Raw genomic sequence first — 21,371 nt, 5'->3', positions numbered from 1 at the left:
ACTAAAATGCAGCCGTTCTCAACCTGTGGTGCAAGGGTCCTTAATTCAATGATTGGCTTAATTCGTCTCAATGTCTCGCATTAAAGCTACAATAAGATAATGAAATATTGACCTAATATCGTGCATTCGAAACTCTCAAAACTTAAAACATGACTTTCTGTAAGCAGCGTTTATTGAGGTTGATAATAATAAATAATTGCCACATATGTATCTATTTTCTGGAAAAAACAAAACGTGTGTACTTAAAAAACAACAAACGTCTTTGCTGTAAGCATACATTATTTATTGAAACTGCGGAGGGGGATGCTGCCCATAGCGAGTGGTATACAACCTTTTACCTTTTCCGGAAAAGAGTAATGTTACGGTTTCAAAAGACAATGATCCCTCCTCACTATCACAACATACAGAGCAGATTTCGCCTCAAAAAAAAAATTATTGGAAAAATCCACGTTTAAATTGAAATTTATTATGGTCAGCCCACTTTTGAAATTTATTTTAAAAAATTTCAATCAAAACTAATTTGTTCCTTTGAGTCAGGGAAAATTAGAGTTTTTTAGTTTATTACAAAACTATCACCAGACCTTAGCAACACAAGACGCTTTGGGTATTTGAAGACTACTGAAGAAGTGTGTTGTTTTCAGCTGTCTGCATAAGGTAAACAAGAATCCTTCTGCCTTCTAGTACTTAAAATGTTCAAAAGTACGCGATACTTTCCTGTTAGTTACAAACAAATGTCATAATTCTTCTTTATACATTAGTCAAAACTAAAAAAAAAAGACTTAAAATTACTTTGAATTAGTTATTATTAGTTTGATTGAATACTACTTACTCTTACTTATTTACTTTACTAATATTTACTTTTATTTTAACATTTTACCATTTTATAATTGTTAAGAAAGAATTTAAGAAGATTTAATAATTTATAAGTAAGACATTTTAAGTCTTAGATATATACTTAAAAATAAAGTCTTCTTCTTCTTTCTTTTTCTTAGTTCTTATCATTTTAGTGTTGGAAGGGATCTTCTCCAACACATGTGTCAACTGGTTATGCGCCATTGAGGCCATTGACTGTGATTTCTTTTTGTATTTGCTTCCATAGCCTTTGTCTAACCAAGAACAAACTACAAGGCAGCAGTTGTTTGATTTTGTAGTTATCTCTCCTAGAAGAGTGGCTGTCCTCAGTTAATGAGCCTCATATGCCAGAGGGTTCGAACTCGAGACTTTTGGGTTTAACATATATGAGCTTTACCGACTCGACCATGCCAAACCCTTAAAAATAAAGTCATACCTAACTTTTTAAGAATAAGTTATGTAAGAGTTAAAAGAGTAAGACTCTTAACTCTTAGTCTTAACTTAACTCTTAATTAAGCTAAGTAATTAGAACCCTATTTTAATCTCTAGACTCTAGATTCTATCTAATAAAAAAATGATAGGCCTAATAAAATAAAATTAATATTATTTAATAATAGGACAATCATCAATTGCCTTTTGGCCTTTAGTATTATAATTTAGACTTATAATTTTTTAAAATAATTATTATTATATAAGCCATTACTCATTTTACAGGATTCCGCAACATGAACGATGTTCCTTTTCGGAGCATGCTCCGAGCAGCCACAGGTGGTACTGAAGTTTGGACTGATCATTATGAGACTCAAAAGATGTCTCAGTATGGATGGCGATGTACAACTAATGAAGATCATTATGAAACAGGAACTTTAATTGGAAATTACAATGAGGAAAGATTTGATCTAAAAGAAATAAAGAAGAATAAACCTCTACCTTCTCTGGTATTTAGCATTTTATCAAATTGCCTGATGTATTATTATACAATTCCTTAGTAATGTAATCACTTAGGAAAAATATATAACCTTATTTCATGTATTATGAGATACGAGCCGACCCTCTGCAAATCATACGCAGCTATTTAGTTGTTTTATTTTTTACTTTTCAGTAATTCATAATTTGAATGCTGCCACTGAAAATATTTGCTTTAAAACACTAAAACCCTCCTTTCCCCAACCCCTACCCCCCCCCCCCGTGAAAGTAGCCTCCTCTGAGTTACCTCCCCTAAGTTTCAAATCGTTTTAAACTAAATTATCTGCCCCTAATAGCCGTCACTAAACCCGGCTCTACGATTGTAAACATTTAGCGTGAACCACAGCTCACCAGACCATGTGGGGAGGGGGTGGTAGGGAGCGCGCTTACAGCTTGGTGTTTTCTATCATCTCCAAGAAGAGAATTATATATATAGATTTTTCAATTAGCGTTAAGCTAGTTATAATTGCCATTTAAGAGGATAGAAAAAAATGTTAATAAATATTGTACTAGTATCCTAAACAAGATTAAGGTATAATTAGATATTTATTAGTTATTTATAACTGTGCAATACCAAGTTCATCACTTTTAACTCTTATTTTCATACTGTCTTACGCTTTGACAGACTAGTCGAACTTTCTTTTGTTCCATGAGTTAAATAAAACTATATTTTTCTCATTCTGTGCTCATAGCTTAGTTTTCTGATTTAAGAAAATCTTCAATGCATGCCTAGAATAATGAAACAAATATTTAAATAAACATGAAAGTGCTTTCACTTTTTAAAAGTTTAAGTTTTCTTTCTTGTGCAGTTTGCTCATTATTATCAGCCAACCTATGCCGTGTCTTACAACAAAAATCCTTTGCATCGATATCCTGCAGATCTCAGACGGTTGAGAGGTAAGCAGAGATTATAACTATAACAAATGTATCTATAACATATCTATAACAGTTAGTTTTAATCTCAGATGTTTGAGAGGTGAGCAGAGACTGTCACAAATGTACCTATCTATAACATAACTATAACTTAGTTTTGTATATGTGTAAACCTACAAAAGAAGCATTTGGATACAAATAAGATGGTGAGATTTTGATGTACATGGTGTGGTGTAAAACAAAATAATGAATTTGAAATGAATGAAACAAAGCTATTTCTATTGTACATGGTGGAAGTTAGTTCATTGTCCTGGGCAATATACATCAGTAGGGTAATAAGGAATATATAGCTGTGGCAACAGCCCTCTTAGATGAGACAAATATTCTGTGGCCACTAAACTTCTAATAATTCACCCCCCACATTAATTAATTATGCTAGACAACTTTACTATTTCCAGAATTCCTAAACAGTGGATTTTACTTAATTAATTAAGTTTGCTGTAAAGAACTTGTTTTGTTTAGTTCAAACTCATTTGATAAAGAACTAAGTGGTTAATTATTTATTTGATTAAGACAATGAATATCATCATCATCATCATCATTCCTTTGTGGCCCCTGGGGAGCAAAGGGCTGCAACCACACATCTCCATCGGACTCGGTTTCGGGCTGCCCCCTTTATGTGTGCCCAGCTGTTTTCGCCTCTTCTTCAACCGTTCTTCTCCATGTCTTCCTTGGCCGGCCCACCCTCCTTTTTCCCTGGGGATTCCAGTCTAAAGCATGCCTTGCGATGTTTTCTTTTTCTTTTCTTAATGTGTGTCCGATCCATCCCCAAAGATAATGAATATATTTTAAGTAAATAATTTATTGTTAGCATCCAGGACTTAATTCCCAACTGTTGTTTACTCTTGTTGTTTTCAGCTCGACTGCCACATGCTTACTCTGTCCATCAGCCTGAGCTGGACACACCACAACTAAAGGCCTACACCAACAGCTGGATGACCACACAGCGTGCATCATACCTCCACCCTCAGCTCAGGTTGCAGCCCATTAAAAGTTTACCAGATGAGAAGGGAGTTATGTGCCCTGGTGGGCATGAGTTTTCTTAAGTAACTTGAGGAACTAACACAGATGTCATCTCTTTCACAACACATTTTAAAAGTTATCACAGACTCCATCATATGTGTTTTTATAAAAACTACCTTTCATTTATTTAATCAACTGATTAATTCATTTATATTTATATAAAAAGTGATATTATTGCTTTCTATACCAGCATTTTTTTGTTGTTAAAAATAACAGTATTAACATAATTAAACTGGAGTTAGCTTTATCTTAGATCATGAATCTTGCACTTTTATTGATCACTTGCTCCGCAGTATTAGTTGTTTTAATTTAGGAGATGTTTGAGCTATAGTTTAATTATTCATTATCCAAGCATTAAAACAACGAATTTTTTCTTTGTCAATTTAACATTGGCTAAAATTAAAAATAAAACAAGTATAAAAATCCACATTATTGATTTTATTTGTAAATTCTTATTTGTCTTCAATTAAATTAACTATGATCATTTTATGAATTCCATAGTTTTTAATCAATGGTATTCAAAGCTTTTTTTTATAACTTATATTATGTGAAAGTATAATCAATAATTTAGGTTTTAATAGTTGTATAACTGGTGAAATTTCTACCTTAACAAGTCTTAAAAAAACCCAATTGATATTACTTCTACAACTAGCTGCTTAAAATTCCAAAATTTAAATCAATTCAAATTTAGTAAATTGTTTTTCAAAACATCTCATAATTCATCTCCTAGTAAAACATACTTCAAATATTTTTAGAGGAGTAGCTTGATATAACTGGAAAATGATAGACCTTTTTCATTCTTAATCAGCTGCCAAATATTTTTCTTCCTTTTTCAGCCACAAGGAATAAACACTGTTTAGCAATCATTATAATCAGATTCATTAATATGTGCAGGAAATGTAGGCCTACTTATAAATAATGCACATAATACTTATATCCTAGTATGCAAATGTGAGCACATATAGGCCAGATGCTATTTAGACACAATCTGTTACCCACTAGGAAGGATCTGTGAACAGCGGTTTTTTGATTTTTATTGGCTGCATGAGCAGTGGTCAACAGATTTTTAGAATTTCATTACTACTAAATTAAATATAATCTAATAATAGTGCTAAAGCTAAAAAATTATTTATTATTTGATAATATAAAAATGTTTTTCTTCTTGTTTTTTTCTATTTACTGGTAAACAGTACATAGTAAAAAAACCAAACTAAAATGTTTATTTGGAGTTGAACTTAAAAACTATTAAAATTATCTTGTAAATGAATGATAAGAACTAACCGTTACAATTTTTGAAGAAAAATGTTATGTGGCTTACATTTTGAAAAATAAATAAAAAATGGATTCCTTCTGAGTTGAGATTTTAAGAAACTTGAATCTTATCCTGGATTTTCAATCTGATGTGATCTGCAGTTTGTTTAGTCACATTTTGTAATTACATGACAGTAACACTTTGGAGTAACTAAACAATCAAATAATCAACAACAATGGTCAGATTTTTGTGCTAGAAAATATTTATATATCATGATACAATTTAATACAGTAAAATAAGTAATGCTGGAACATGTCAGAATATTCTTTCTAGAGATAGAATTAGTTCCCTTTAAATAACATTTCCCTTTAAATGACATGTCTATTTAAAACCTCACAATTTGATATATTATAAGACAAACACAAAACAAGGAATTTATGTAAAACAGGGGGATGATGAAATAGTAAATTTTTATAAAATATTTAACAGAAAAGTCTCTGAAAAACTGACATTCCAAAACAACATGTTTATCATGTATTATAAGATTAATTTTAATAAAAGATATCAAAATTTTGTCTGAATGTTAGCACGAAGTAACATGAGAACGATTATGATAATGTAGATATTTATTTTTACAATTATTAATACAAACAAAGGCTATTCATTTACATAAAAATGTCTTTCCACTAGCTAAAATTTTAAATTTTATTTATTCATCAGTAGGGGGCGCTGCATCTTCTGTCTCCTCTGTAAGAGCTTCTGTGTTCTCCCCATCCCCGCCCGTCTCATCCCCACCTCCTTCTTCTGTTGTGGCGCCATCTACATTTCCCTCCTCTGTGTCTTGCAGTTCTTCCTTTTCCACTGGAGCTGCCTCCTCTGGTGCCTCTGCTGCTGCCTTGGCCGCTGCCTCTCTCTCCTCCTCCTCTTTCTTGGCCTGCTCCTCCGCAGCGGCTTTGGCCATTGCTTCAGCTTCTGTTATAAAAAAAACAGGTGTTTACCTTTACTACTGGTCCATAAGAGACAGCATACTTTTGAAGCTATTTTTACCCCACCCTAAACCATTGTAACAATAAGTCAGACTCTCCTCTATAATGATCAGATAATTTTACCCTCCCCCCTTCCCCCCCCCCCTTCCCCAAACAGCTCTGACATAATTTTTATCATTTTAAAATTGATTTGAAAATTGCTACATCACACTTTCTTATTTCCCACTCTCCCCCCTCACATTTTATCACACACCATCACAAAAGTCCAACACTCCCTCACATCAGCAGTTTAAACATAAAACTACCGCCCCAATTATGCCTTTATCTAACATTGCTCTAATGTGTCTGGTAAGGTTGTTCACCTTTGAAGCTCCACTTATGTTTAAAAGTATATCACAGTTTGAACAACTGTCATACACCTAACTCACCTAATTTATCTACAGACTATCTATGTATTTGACTCACCTAATTTATCTACAGACTGTACCTAAGTGTCTGACTCACCTAATTTATCTACAGACTGTACCTAAGTGTCTGACTCACCTAATTCATCTATAGACTGTACCTAAGTGTCTGACTAACCTAATTTATCTACAGACTGTACCTATGTGTCTCTCACTTAATTTATCTATAGACTGTACCTATGTATCTGACTCTCGTCTGACACCTGTCTCTTCTACCATTTTCTCCTATGTGCCTGACTCACCTAACTGCGCCTTGGCTTTCTCTGCCTCTTCTAGCATCTTCTCCTCCTCTATTTCCTCTGGAGTTTTAACATGGAGTGCCGTGATGGTGCCAGCCTTCCATTGAGTCATCACGGGGGGTGTCGGCTCGTCGTCGTCACCCTTGGTGTCTTTCAGCTGAGGCACAATCACGTACTGGCCGTGCTGCTCACAACCTATATCAAACACATATTTGCCACGTCCTTCAGGCTGGGGATGAAAAAAAAAAAACAAGTTTAAAAATAATTATTAATTTTAATCAAAAGTAATGTAATCAATTTTATAGAACTAAATAAGATACTCAATATCCCAGAACTAACTTTTAAACAGATACTTTCCATTTTTAAGAAATATTATTTTTATTGACAACGTCTAACATGTTAAACTAGCAACCACAATGCCATAAGCTTTTGTGATGAAAGAGAAACTACTCTAAGTGTACATTTATGTGTGTTTTCATTTGAAATGTTCAATTTTCAGAGAATAAAGAATATTTAATAATATATAAATTAAAATTAAATTAAATTCTCTTACTCTGTTATCCTTGAACATCCCAGAGTATTTATGGTTAGCGTGTATCAACTCTCCTTGTCCCTCCCATTTCCCATTGTTCCACAGCCCACTGTACTTTGATCCCGTGGCTGCGTAGAAATATGTGCCCTTTCCGTGACGTACATGGTTCTGCCACTCGCCCTCGTACGTGTCCCCGTTCACGTAATAATATTTACCAAAGCCAGACCTTTGGTCTTCAGCCCAGCTACCTAATGAATACAACACAGTTTACTGATTGTTTTTCTGCAGTTTACTAATTGTGTTTTTCTTTCCACTCAATTTTTCTTTTCATATCATGAGAAACATACATTTATTTAAATTGTACATTAAGTAATACATCACTCTTTTTTAACCCTTTTCTTGTTAAAGCCATTATAATACTATTTCTGTTGACAATTCCCACATTAATTTTTTCTCCATATATAACGTTTTACTACACTGTAAATCTATTTTAAGCATTTATTCTTGGTGTTTATGAAGATATAAAATTATATCTGACACTTAATGTTTTTTTTTTAGTTTTAAAAAAACAATATTTCTATATTTTAACTTATCTAGTTGGATGCTTTAAATTTCAATGCCATTTGTCTTATAATTGAGTAAATGTCTAAAGGGTCATTACCTTCATACTTTGAGCCATCTGGATAGATAAAAGTTCCTTGCCCATGTTTTTTATTTTTTAGGTATTCACCAATATATCTTGCTCCATTTTTAAACCTACATCAAAGAGAATACATTATACAGAGATAGAATTAATATATACTATCTGGAAATAGGCAAGTGTAGATTAAATATCATCAGCATCCATATCAGTGACAGTAAATTTAATTTAATTAGAATTTAACTTCACTGGTTAATTATACCTTATCTGGTGTCTATTTCAGTTTTTATACCACCCCAGGCAAGACAATACAATATTCAAGGTTTTTTATTTATTGATGGACCATTGCTGTTAGGGTAAGGGTTATAAATAGGATTAGGAATTTGGTTAGGGCTTGGGCTATTGATACTAGCAAAACAATAACATTAAACAGTGAATAAATCCTCCTTATCATACAAAAAAAAAGATTAATTGTGAATATGATTATTGAAAGTATGGTTAGTAGTAGTTATAGTATCATCATCAATAGAAAATCCCCCCCCCCCCCCACTAACGTGGTGGTTAGATTGAATGTTTGGGATAATGTACTCACCTTTATCTCCAGACCCCAACTCCCCCTCCCCTCACTAACCCACTAGGATTGTTACTAACCTACTAAGATGGTGATTAGATTGAATGTTTGGGAGAGTTAACTCATCTGTAAACTACTGATTCCTCCCACTAATCCACTAGGATGGTGGCTAGAGTGGATGTTTAGGAGAATATAATCACCTGTACACCCCAGATCCATGTCGTTTTCCCTCATCATACATGCCCTCATAGGTATCCCCGTTTGGTAGAGTTGCCTTTCCTTGACCATGGCGCTCTTCCTTTTCATTCCTACCACCTTCATATTCCTGTTGAATCACTTCAGATAATGTACCCCAAAACATACAACTTAAATTTGCTTTTTTTTTTACAAAGTCTAACTTTTATATCATTGATGTCTCAGTTTTGTTTTGCTTGTTTGTATTGTTAGTACTAGTATTTTTTTTATAATTTAAGGCAAATAAAGAAAAAAATATTGATGGCACTTTACTGTAGATAATTATTACACACAGTAATATTAAGCATTAGGGGGCTTACAGTACATATCAGAGCCGGCGTTAGCAATACGCGGGGCCTAGGGCCAACCATCCGCGCGGGGCCTTTCCATTATATATATATATATACATATATATATATATCTATATCTGTATCTATATATATATATATATATATATATATATATATATATATATATATATATATATATATATATATATATATATATATATATATATATATATATATGTATATATGTATAAAGGCCTATATAATGTGATGTACACATAATAACACAAATGTTTTTGAGTTTATAAGCTAATGTCAAACTTTCCACTATACTAACAGATTTTTATCTCTCCCATGTATTAACCCAATGTTCGTAGTTTTTTATCCTTTGCTAAGATATTAAATCACTTTTGACAGTTATGTAATTCATACCAAATCACTTAAGAAAATTGAATCACGTGCCGAATAATTAGGAAAATAAAGTTTACAATACAGCGAACTCGGCCTGATGTATCAAAACAGTATAGACTTCAAAATTTGTTTAGAATTCATATAATATTTTAAAACCAAAAACATTATTGTCTTAATTATTGAACGGGTGAATCCTTAAGGTGACACAACATAACAACAGTTTTAACTTTCTTCGAATAAAAAAAAAAAAATGAATCACTCTGTTTAATGCCGCCTGATATAGATCCTAAGATGCCCCCCCCCCTCGTCATCCTCCTCCCACCCCCTGCACGCAACTGAATGTTAATTTTGTTATACCGGCCTACATATAGAGTTTCTTCCAGGTATCTCTTCGGGGGGGGGGGGGGAAGCCCCCCCCCCCCCTTCCCCCCGAAAACGAAATGAAATTTATATAATTTATATAGAAAATATATACTTTTAACAGTGTGACACTATTTTTGTATCGAATTACGGCCTGTCCCAGTTCAGGTGGGACTCACCAACATCAACCGTGGCCTCAGTTATAACAATCAGCAACGTCGGCATTCGACCATTTAGTTTTTCCCAATTGAATTCAGCAACAATTTTTTTTTAAGTTTACGAACTAATTCAGAAAACAATGACATTGCTGAAGCGCGGGGCCCCTTCAAGCGCGGGGCCTATGGCGACCGCCCCGTTCGCCACCCCCTAACGCCGGCTCTGGTACATATATCTAGTAATCTACGTTGTGCTGTCATCTTTAATCATCTTATTCATTAAGTAGCAACAATAATTATCAATAGTAATACAAGAGGTATAATAGCATTTATTAATTTATTTTATATCGATTTTCTTTTCATTATGAACTTGTAGTTTTCTTGCACTATTGAAAAAATAAATCTGTTAAATCACTAATGTGACTAAATTATGATAATGATAATAATTAATAAATAGTTAAATTGTAAATATGAAATTTTTAAAATAAAATAATTTATTTTGAAAGCTCAACTGAGATAACAGAAGATTGATTAGAATTTGAGAAGTACACTAGTAGTAGTAGTAGTAGTTTACTTCATATTTTGATAGTCATTATATTATAATACTAAATACTTGCAACATCATCAACTGAGATATCTGACGAGGGCAAAAATGAATCCAGATGTGTGTTAAGCTAACTATTGATATTTTTTTTTTAATTAAAAACTTTCCTTTACTGGTGGTAGTACACTCAGAAGAGTTAATTCAAGCCTGCTGTTGTCTAGGCTGTGTCAGGCAGAGTCAGAGTTGACTTGTGTCGTAGTGAAATTAAAATTATTAAATTATTAGCGTAGTTAAAATAAATAACAACTTACACCTAAATATGGGCCCTGCTCCTCATCCATCTCTTCTGATCCAATGTCGGACATTTTCAAATGATTTTTTAAAAATTAAGTATCAGGGTGCTTAAACAAGCTCTTTACACCAAGACGAAACCGACGATCTCTCTGTTACAAGACTTAAACAACGACGGTTGCTAGGTTACCCGAGGTGGACCCTCGTCAAGGGACTGCACGCTAAGAAATATCTTATTAACACTACCATGCATAGTTAGCGGTCTTTTTACTATTGAAAACTGAATTAATGTGTAACACACTGGGCGGTGTAAAATTTACAGTAAATTACTGTAAATTATTTATTTACAGTAAATCTAATTTTAAAATAACGAAATAGATTTCAAATAAGTTTATTAAAATATCTTTACTATCCTTATAACCATTTTCCACTCGCTATACGTTTTTCAGTTAATTACAGTACCTTATATAAAAGACAACACTGTTTTGAAGATGTGGATATCAAATGGGTATTTTGACCGTCGTTTGTCCACTGCATCTTAAAGATTACAATCTTGAAAATCAATCCACGTACTACAACAATCACATGCACACTTTAAACTGACTCAATCAAAATCAGAGTTTCTTCCAGGCATCTTTTCGTGGGCGGTGGGGGGGGGGGGGAGGCGAAGAAAGTCTACCGCCCCCCCCCCCCCCCCCGCACTAGATGGAATTTATATAGTAAACATACTTTTTCTAGTTTTTCTAGTGTCCGCCCCCCCCCCCCAGAGAAAAAAAGTCTGGAATAATCACTGGTCAAAATAGTCATGTGTTTGTATGGGGGGGGGGGGGTGGGGGCAGCAGAGGCGTAGCGACCCTTCCCGGCGCCCGGGGACATACTTCCAATTTGGCGCCCCCTCGAGAGCAAATTTTCGATTTGCACCCCCCCCCCCCCTCGAACTTTTCATTTGCACCCCCCACCCTCAAACTTTCGATTTGCACCCCCCCTTCGAACTTTTCATTTGCACCCCCCTCAAACTTTCAATTTGGCGCCCCCCCTAAGGTCGGCGCCCGGGGACATATGTCCCCCCCCCCCCTCGCTACGCTACTGGGGGGCAGAGGTAATAGTCTCGCATTGTCGTAGGTACTGTTTAATTTTTTTGGGATCCTAGCCGAATATTTCATCGCTTAGAAAGATATTTCAATTTTTAACATTCCCCCGTCTATTCCATGCTTTGAAATAATGCAGAAGTGGGCCATGCAGCAAACTCAACTAGTTGTATGATACCCTATTATCTTTTTTTTTAATAACACGAATGTTTCCATTAAGAATTTTTAAGCGATTTAAAAAACAGGAAATTTTAGCATCCTCTTGGATAATTATTATTTTCCAGAGTTGAGTTATGTAACGCGTCCTTATTTATTATGCCAGATTAATTAGACATAATTTTCCTTTAAGCTTCAATATGATATGAGAAAGCAATTATAGAAGCATTGTAAAAATTATTTCTGGGAATATTTTCTAATCAAAAGCGAGACAGGCGTGATTCTGACAGAAATATTTTTTTTATTTTACCGCCAGCAAGGATCGCTGCGGCGCTTGAGAGCTTGAGACACGCCAATCGTCTGCCAAATTTAGTCAGTTGGAACAGTGAGCAGACCGAATTTCAGAGCGTTCGGCGCTTTAAAATAATTGTTTCGTATTAGCTTTGATCTCTTGGTTTGCTAAAAATGAACTTTTTATTTAACATCTTTGTTTTGAAATTGCAGTATTGGGCCTAAAAATTTTTTTCGAGAGGGAAAGACATTCTGTATAAATTGTCAGGAAGACGGAGGCAGGGTATTAAACTCAATTATCTTTAAGATTCCCCGTATGACGGCATCGACAGGGGCAGTAACTTGCATTGTAACATCTGTTGGATGAGGATACTTGTAGGCCTATAACATGATTTTAAAAAAAAAACTCTTAGCTGCAAACTGCAATGTTACAAATTAACATTATTATTTTTTAATGAACAAGCAATTTAAAAAAAAATGCACATTTATTTTAACAAAGTAGCAATACAACTTTGTATTGCCTCCCTTATATAGAAGGCCCGTATAGTAAGGGAGTAGAGCGGTTTTGCTTTTCACTCTTTGCCTTATACTTTCAGGATACTATTGTGGGCAGTGAGTTTTGACTGGAAGGCAAAGTTTAGCCACCTTTTTTTTTGTTAAATCGTTGTTCAATCTAAATCGTATAGAAATGTTGACATTTAGTCTGGATATGAGTATAACTGATTAATCTTGCTTCTTAAGTGAATTTTCTATCTTTAAACATATTACTAAGGGTTGTTATCATTATTTACTTTTTCGTTCAAGCCCAAGGCTAGTAAAAAAAAAATTAAAAAAAAAAAAATTCCTCTGAACTCAAGGGATACAACTGTAGCATATTAAAGTAATCAAAGACAGCTATGTTTACTTCCCTTATTGACAGTGGGCGTTATAGTAAGAAATTTAATTAAAGGCTTGTAGAACAACATTCTTGCAGTTGAAACAAAAAGAAAAAAAAACATGTTATATAAATGAAGCTTGAGTATCTTTATTGTTTTTAAATGTTGGGCTAAGTAATATGACAGCAAATAAAATACATTTAACTTTTCCTCTCAATCAAATAGCTTTTCAATTTGTGATCTTTTAAAGATTTTTTTTTTAAATTCTTTTAAAAAATTACACAAAAATTCACATAGAATAAATTTAATTAAAATCAGACAAGATTTGCTTCCTTTGCCATTGAGTAAAAAATAGAATCTGTGTTTGCTAATAATGCACTTGGTGAGTCAAGCTCTTTCACAATTCCGGCATCCAGTACCATGATTCTAGAGAGAGAAAAAAAACATTCATCCTTATATAATTATGTTAAAAAATGTTTTAAGAATGTACCATGATTCTAGAGGGAGAAAAACACATTCATCCTTATATAACTATGTTAAAAATGTTATAAGAATGTACCATGATTCTAGAGAGAGAAAAAAATCATTCATACTTATATAACTATGTTAAAAATATTATAAGAAAGTACCATGATTCTAGAGAGAGAAAAAAAACATTAACCCTTATATAACTATGTTAATATTGTTATAAGAATGAATACAAGAAATGAACATTAACAATTAGCTTAATGCTTAAAACATTAACCCTTATATAACTATGTTAATATTGTTATAAGAATGAATACAAGAAATGAACATTAACAATTAGCTTAATGCCCTGTTCCCATAAGAAAACGATATTTTTAAAAAATTGTTTAAAAATAAACTAGATGATTTAAAATGGATTTTCCTATCAATACCTATCATAGTCCATGATTGTGTTCAGTCTATGTGCAATGGTGATGATGGTGCAGGTGCTGAACTCTGTCCTGATGGTGTTCTGGATGAGAGTGTCTGTCTCCATGTCAACAGCAGCCGTGGCCTCGTCCAAGATGAGAATTTTTGTCTTCTTCAGCAGAGCTCTAGCCAAACACACGAGCTGGCGCTGTCCTACACTAAAAGTTTTAAAATCTGGCCATTAACTAATGGACACATTGAAAGGTAGCAATAATTAAGATAACGAATCTCAATTATCTATCAACAGTAGTGAAGAGGCTATGAACTAGGGTTAATAGAAAAGATTTGACAAATTATTATTACTTTTTTTCAATCTCTATAGTAAGGAAGACAATTTGTCCAATTTATCTATCTTTTTTTTCAATTTTTTTTTATAATGTATAACAACAAAGCCAGTTTTACTAATTATTCAGACTACTAGGATTTGTAAAAGTGTATAATCATAATAAACCTTTTTTTTAATATTAAATATACACCTTTAATGTTTTTTTAATGTCAAGTCTGCATAAAAATCAAAATGGTTTTCAATTAATAAAATACTTTTTTAAAAAGTTGGTTAAATTTAATATTTTTTTTAGTATTGTCAGGATTGAAAACTTATCTATGTCAACTTTACTACTAACACTACAATAAGTGCCACTTATGAGGGTTACTTTAACTTGGAATGATTTTATAAATTAGTTCAGTGGTCCTCAAATGATGGCACAGAATACCACAAACCTGAGACTCTGCCCTTCTTCTCCCACCTCATAGTCCAGACCTTCTGACAAGTTTTCAACAAAATCTTTCAAGTGGGCACTGGTCAGCGCATCCCACAGCTGGTGGTCATTATATTCGTTAATTGGATCTAAATTCATCCTCAAGGTTCCAAAAAATAACACAGGGTCCTGTTGAGTTTAGAAAGTTTTTTAAATTAGTAATTATTTTTCTTTTTATTGCAAATAAATTATATATTTACATTGAATAGCACCAAGATTGAAATAGAATACTATTGATGATTGTAAAATACGTTAAAAACCTAATTGTGTTTTGAGCCATGAAAGTGTTTTACATTTTGAAATTAACATTAAATTTATTGCAATTCCTAAACTATTATTACTCAAGATAATTGAAATAGTTCTCATGTTTATGTTTAAGAGAAGTTACATTTAATTTCCATAACTGAATCAGTCTATGAAAATCTACAGCAATTTTTAAAAAAATAATGACGATGTAATTGTTATCTCCCTTACTTGAGGTAAGATAGTGAGCCTTGATCGCACATCATGGAGACCAATGTCTGATATTCTGATCCCATCCACTGAAATACTGCCCTCTGTGGCTTCAATCAGCCGGAACAAAGCTAAAGCAAGGGATGACTTACCTGCCCCTGTTCTGCCTACTATACCAATCTGTGTAATTGTGACAAATCATTAAATTTTTAAAGAAAAAAAAACTAGTTGTGCTATGTTTGATTAGTTTAAAAAATTTTTGTTGAATAATTAGGGAATTCTGATCAGTGTTTCTTCCAGACTTTTTTTCTCCGGGGGTCACTTGAAATTTTCGGGGGGGGGGGGGGGGGGGGCAGTCAACATTTTATGTATGTATGTCTATTATATAAAATCCATCTAGTTTCGATGGGGGGGGGGGGGGGTTCAAGAGATGCCAGGAAGAAACTCTGATTCTGATGGATTACTATTATCAAATGCAAAGTTGTTTTTTTTATTGTGGTAGCTCTGCTTCACCATGACAGCACATTGATTATTCGCTCCAACCCTATGTTCTAGCTATAGCCCTGCGTGTATTGATTATTTCCCTTTAGTATTGGTTATATCCCTTTAGCATTTTTAATTGACTGTTCTACTGACATTACGTCAATACTAAATGAAATAAAACTATTCAGCTTCTACTGTAATTGCAAAACAGATATCGTTTTACACTGTGCAAGTGGAGTAGAGTTTATATTTTCTTGTGGAGTAGCAACATAAACAGGTACTGAGTCTCTTATAATCTAAAGCAAATTGACAATAAGCCAGGTAGACCCAAATCAATAGAATTGATTAGTTAAGATTTGAATTATTGTTACATGTCATAGAAAATTTAAGCTATATGAAACAAGATTTCTTTCATAAAGATTTATTTGATTATCCCACCTTTACATGGTTCAATAAGAAAAATGTCATCATTATGTTTCTATTTTTTGCATCACTTGAATTTAAATTAAAGTTAAAATCTAAATTTAAACAAAAACTGTTACCTTTTCACCGGGTTTGAACTCGCAGGTAATGCCTTTTAGAACAAGGTCCAGGCCCTCTCTGTACCTAGTCTGATAGCCTGAGAACTTCACCTTGCCATCCAGGGGCCAGCCGGGGACAGGCCTGCGATGGGGGACAATCCATTCTGCCTGTAACAAAACAATTTTGTTTCAATTGTGTCTGTTTTTATAAAACCTTATCTACTTAATTTTCTTGAAATTAGTCCATTTGATTTTTTATAAAATTCTAGTAAAAATTTGATTCATTTAATTTTCAAAGTAAAGATAAACTAGTAAAGTACGCCTTAGGCCTGATCATCCATACGGCATATGAAATAGAGTTAATATTTATTTGCCCCTATACTGATTGTATGGTCAGTCAGGTGACCATTAGAGCTGGGTGGACTGAAAGACCCTATAGACTTTTTAAAAATTTTCATTTTGGTATAAATTGCCTTCATTCCATCATCAGAATAAAATATTTGCGAGTCTTGAGGTATAACATTTTCTTTCCATAAATTAGCATGTATCTAACTAATTAATTGCCAACCTCTGATTCCAGCTCAGAATATTCTTTCAGTCGCTCCACGGATACTATATTGGTCTCAAGGTCACTCATTTGTCTGACCATCCACACCAAATTACTGGAAACCTGTTAAATAAAGAATTTAATTATCAGTTACATGCCCATGAAACTCAAGTTTTTTTTTAAGTTGCTGTTTTTTTCAGAACTGCTGACTGTTTAAAAAATAAAGTAACTTAACAAAAGCTATTGGTCAAAGATATAAGATTTGTTTTGCAAGCTCCTAGCTTAAATACTTAATTAATTAATAGTTAGTGAGTATTTTATAAGTATAATGAGATCATTGTATGTGTTTTTGAAAGGATGAGGATCTCCTAACCTGTATGGCATATGAAACAGACAGACCCACATCCCCTCCGCTTATACCAGGAGTGACGACAGCAAAGATGGCTGAGCCCAGAATGATGATATTGGCCAACAGCTCCAGATTCATGCCAAGCCATCTATTGGGGAAAAAAAATTTTTTAAATTTTTTTATTCACATTCACATTTAATCAGACTCGTCCCAAGCCACCTATTGGGGGAAAAAATTGTTTTTAATTTTTCTATTCACATTCACATTTAATCAGACTCGTCCCAAGCCACCTATTGGGGGAAAAATTGTTTTTAATTTTTCTATTCACATTCACATTTAATCAGATTCATGCCAAGCCACCTATTGGGGGAAAAAAAAATTAATTTTTTTATTCACATTTAATCAGATTCATGCCAAGCCACCTATTGGGGGAAAAAATTGTTTTTAAATTTTTCATTCACATTTAATCAGATTCATGCCAAGCCACCTATTGGGGGAAAAAATTGTTTTTAAATTTTTCATTCACATTCACATTTAATCAGATTCATGCCAAGCCACCTATTGGGGGAAAAAATTGTTTTTAAATTTTTCATTCACATTTAATCAGATTCATGCCAAGCCATCTATTGTGGGAAAAAATTGTTTTTAAATTTTTCATTCACATTCACATTTAATCAGATTCATACCAAGCCACCTATTGGGGGAAAAAATTGTTTTTAAATTTTTCATTCACATTCACATTTAATCAGATTCATGCCAAGCCACCTATTAAGGGAAAAAATTGTTTTTAAATTTTTCATTCACATTTAATCAGATTCATGCCAAGCCACCTATTGGGGAAAAAAATTGTTTTTAAATTTTTCATTCACATTCACATTTAATCAGATTAAAAAGTTTTTTTTATTTAATTTCTTCATTCACATTCACATTTAATCAGACTCATGCCAAGCCACCTTTTAAAAAAAAACTTTTGTTTTTAAATGTCTTTATTCACATTTAATCATGTGACAAGTATATTAAATATAGCTGTATGGTACAGGCATGTTTACACATTCATGTATCTATTCAAATTAGTAAAGACTGGGTGTTTTATGAAAAAACTATTGCCTTATCACTAGTAACCCCAATTATAAAATAATCAGTGTACTATCAAACAAATCTATAATTTAAATTGAACTTAATATTCAGGATGTAATATTTGGGTGAATTAAGTCCAAGCTAACTTTAACCATAGATTGCAGTTTATAAGTTGTCATTTGATACAAAGTCAGTTGTACTCAGACGTGAGGATTTGATATGAAATCCATTGTATTCAGTTTAGTCAGGATATTTGATATGAAATTAGTTGTATCTAGTTGAGACAGGATTTGATATGAAGTCAGTTCAGTAAGGGTTTGCTTGAAGTCATTTGAATTTTATTGTGTCAGGATTTACTCTAAAGCCCCTTGTGTTCAGCAATGAACTGATTCATTGACACTAAACAATATCACATTACATCCTAACATAGCCAACCTGTTAGCTGCCAGGCCAATGTAGTAAAAAGACATGTTCCTATCCACCCTAGTTTTAGACTCCTTGATGAACCTCTCTGCTGCATTGTAAGCCCTGATGGTGGCGCCCCCTGATATGGTTTCACTGAAGTGGGTGTAGATGGGGGAGCGGGTCACAGACTCAATACGCTTTAGCTGCCGAGATGTTGGGACATAGAAGCTCTGAAAAAAACAGAGTTGTTACACAAGAAGCTTAAATTTAAAAGATATAATTCACTCAAATAATACAAGTTAAGCATTATTAATATAAAAAATTTTCAATTAATCAAAATTGAATTTAAAAATTATTTTTAAATGATCAAATGATGCTTTGAAAAATTGGATGGGAAAACCACAAATTGTTTTACTAACAGAACATCTTAACAATTTAATATCTGTCAAACTGACATTTATAATAAAATAATCATCAACATATTTTAAAAAATCTAATAATATGAATACTAATATTTGCTAAAATACATTGTACAGAGTTTTTCACACACTAGAAACTAAACTCTACTAAAACTTGTATAAACATCTTTTCACATGTTGAACAATAAACAACTACTTAATGCCTTTTTTAAAAAAATCAAAGGCTCTATTCCCCACCCAACTAAAACAAATTGATAAACACCCCTCCCCCTTCCAACTCATTTATGTATTAATGATCCTTAACAAACATATTTTATAAAATAAAAAACACAAAAAAAATTAAGTTCATTTGATTTGTTAAAAATAATCAGAATAAAAATAATAACCAGAACAACAAAGAAACAAATTTTGACAATTAATTATTAAGCAACTTATAGAGAAAAATGTTGTTAGTTCTCAAGCTTACCTGTATGAGGTAGTACAAGATCATAATAGGCACAACCAGGGTCAGGAAGAGAGGGGTGCTGATGGAGATGATGATCAAGGTGACCAGACAGATGAACAGAGTGGACGTGTAGTCTCGTATGATGATGGGAAGGTTGTTGTCCACTACCTGGTCAGACATGGACAAAATGGACATCAGTCAGTTTGCAATTTTATAATACAGTGTTTGATTGTGGGCACAATAGGTGTAAATACAATGGAATAAAGAAGATTATTAACTCAGTATCTCTGGTAATATTTCTGAAGTAAAAAAAATTAATTGCTTGATAATAACACACTAGATGTAATCACAATGGAATAAAGAAGGTTATTAACTCAGTATCTCTGGTAAAATTTCTGCAGTAAAAAAAATTAAGTGCTTGATAATAACACACTAGATGTAATTACAATGGAATAAAGAAGGTTATTAACTCAGTATCTCTGGCAAAATTTCTGCAGTAAAAAAAATCAGTGTTTGATAATAACACACTAGATGTAATCACAATGGAATAAAGAAGGTTATTAACTCAGTATCTCTGGCAAAATTTCTGCAGTAAAAAAAAATTAAGTGCTTGATAATAACACACTAGATGTAATTACAATGGAGTAAAGAAGTTTATTAGCTCAGTATCTCTGGTAAAATATCACAGTGTGTCTGGAAAAACTTCTGGTGTAAAAAATTCAGTGCTTTATAATAACAGGTGTAGTTAAAATTGAATAAATAAGATTATTACCCCTATATACCTGAAGAAACTATTGCAGTCAAAAATTCATTATTTGATAATAAGTTCAAGAGATGTAATTACAATGGAACAAAGAAGATAATTACCTCTATGTCTCTGACAAAACTTCAGCATGAAAATTGATAATGAGCTCAACAGATGTAATTACAATAGAAAAAAGAAAATTATTACCTCAGTGTAACTGGAAAACATGTAGTAAAAAATTCACTTTTTTATAATAAGCACAACAGATGTAATTACATTGGAATACAGAGGGTAGTTACCTCTATGTCTCTGGAGAAGCGGTTCATAATTCTGCCCAGTGGGGTCGTATCAAAGAAGGACATGGGCGATCTAAAAATGGAGGTCAGCATCCCAAAGTGGAGTCTCTTGGCAGCCACCACCATCCTGACCCAGTAGATGATGTTGTGGGCCACCAGGAAACCAACTGGAACATGGACAATCTTTAGTTCTTTCATATTTCTGTACAATCTTATACATGTTTATCATTCAGTCTTTCCTTAACTGTTTATATTCACTAAGGGCAATAACTCATCAGTCAATGTTAAAAAATTTATAAAAGAATATTTTCCTCCTATATTTGCTGCATTTGTTTTAAAAATGTTAACAATTTTCCATACGTTAACATAAACAGTATTAAAAACCAGATTATTCTTATATATTGTAATTTAAATTAAAAAATAAATAAAAAATATAGTTGCTGAACCTGGCCAATCTGACATAAAGAGTTACGTACCTTGAACAATTCCAAATACCCCAAAGATCCAGAGATAATAATTGTTCCTACTGGTGTATTCTTCAGTGTGTATGAGGCTTGAATTGGCCAGTAACGGATCCCCTGTCCAGTCTGTTAACCAGAAGTTTGACCAGGCGTTGGCCACTTGGAAAAGGGCAAAGAATATAAACGACAACGCAATGGCAAATGTACCAGTTGCTTTACTGTAAGTCCAGAAGACATCTAATTTCACCTGAAAATGTATAATCATTTTCAGACATAGTAATAACTGCCATATTTCAGCAACACTGTAGGTAAAAAAAAATTACAGA

The 21,371-nt window shown here is 33.1% G+C and overlaps 3 protein-coding genes across 3 annotated transcripts in view; 1 reads left to right on the top strand and 2 right to left on the bottom strand.

The window, feature by feature from the left end:
• The first annotated feature begins 507 nt into the window (after positions 1-507).
• LOC131953659 (cilia- and flagella-associated protein 68-like) lies at positions 508-4,203 on the top strand. The gene is made up of 4 exons (XM_059316959.1): positions 508-654; positions 1,567-1,790; positions 2,628-2,715; positions 3,610-4,203. The coding sequence occupies exons 2-4, from the start codon at positions 1,578-1,580 to the stop codon at positions 3,795-3,797; spliced, it is 489 nt and encodes a 162-aa protein (XP_059172942.1). The 5' UTR covers positions 508-654; positions 1,567-1,577; the 3' UTR covers positions 3,798-4,203.
• Positions 4,204-5,274: 1,071 nt separating this feature from the next.
• Positions 5,275-10,904, bottom strand: LOC131953675 (radial spoke head 1 homolog). The gene is made up of 6 exons (XM_059316985.1): positions 10,761-10,904; positions 8,659-8,783; positions 7,909-8,003; positions 7,269-7,495; positions 6,719-6,944; positions 5,275-5,998 (listed from the first exon to the last, which is right to left on the bottom strand). Exons 1-6 carry the CDS (start codon positions 10,812-10,814, stop codon positions 5,736-5,738), a joined length of 990 nt encoding a protein of 329 aa, XP_059172968.1. The 5' UTR covers positions 10,815-10,904; the 3' UTR covers positions 5,275-5,735.
• Positions 10,905-13,279: 2,375 nt separating this feature from the next.
• LOC131953660 (multidrug resistance-associated protein 1) overlaps positions 13,280-21,371 on the bottom strand; it is a 32,258-nt gene continuing 24,166 nt past the window's right edge. The window contains exons 24-34 of the mRNA XM_059316960.1: positions 21,061-21,292; positions 20,588-20,751; positions 19,565-19,711; positions 18,710-18,909; positions 17,222-17,345; positions 16,870-16,971; positions 16,323-16,469; positions 15,319-15,477; positions 14,807-14,973; positions 14,050-14,244; positions 13,280-13,576 (exon numbers count right to left, since the gene is read on the bottom strand). Of these exons, the coding sequence (XP_059172943.1) occupies positions 13,465-13,576; positions 14,050-14,244; positions 14,807-14,973; positions 15,319-15,477; positions 16,323-16,469; positions 16,870-16,971; positions 17,222-17,345; positions 18,710-18,909; positions 19,565-19,711; positions 20,588-20,751; positions 21,061-21,292 (1,749 nt within the window). The 3' untranslated portion in view covers positions 13,280-13,464. The remainder of the gene's footprint in view (positions 13,577-14,049; positions 14,245-14,806; positions 14,974-15,318; positions 15,478-16,322; positions 16,470-16,869; positions 16,972-17,221; positions 17,346-18,709; positions 18,910-19,564; positions 19,712-20,587; positions 20,752-21,060; positions 21,293-21,371) is intronic.

This window comes from Physella acuta, unplaced genomic scaffold, assembly GCF_028476545.2.
Source record: "Physella acuta isolate Inbredline_101_S28 unplaced genomic scaffold, ASM2847654v3 ptg000937l, whole genome shotgun sequence".
NCBI classification, from domain to species: Eukaryota; Metazoa; Mollusca; class Gastropoda; family Physidae; genus Physella; species Physella acuta.
This window is presented reverse-complemented; position numbering and strand designations above follow the sequence as displayed.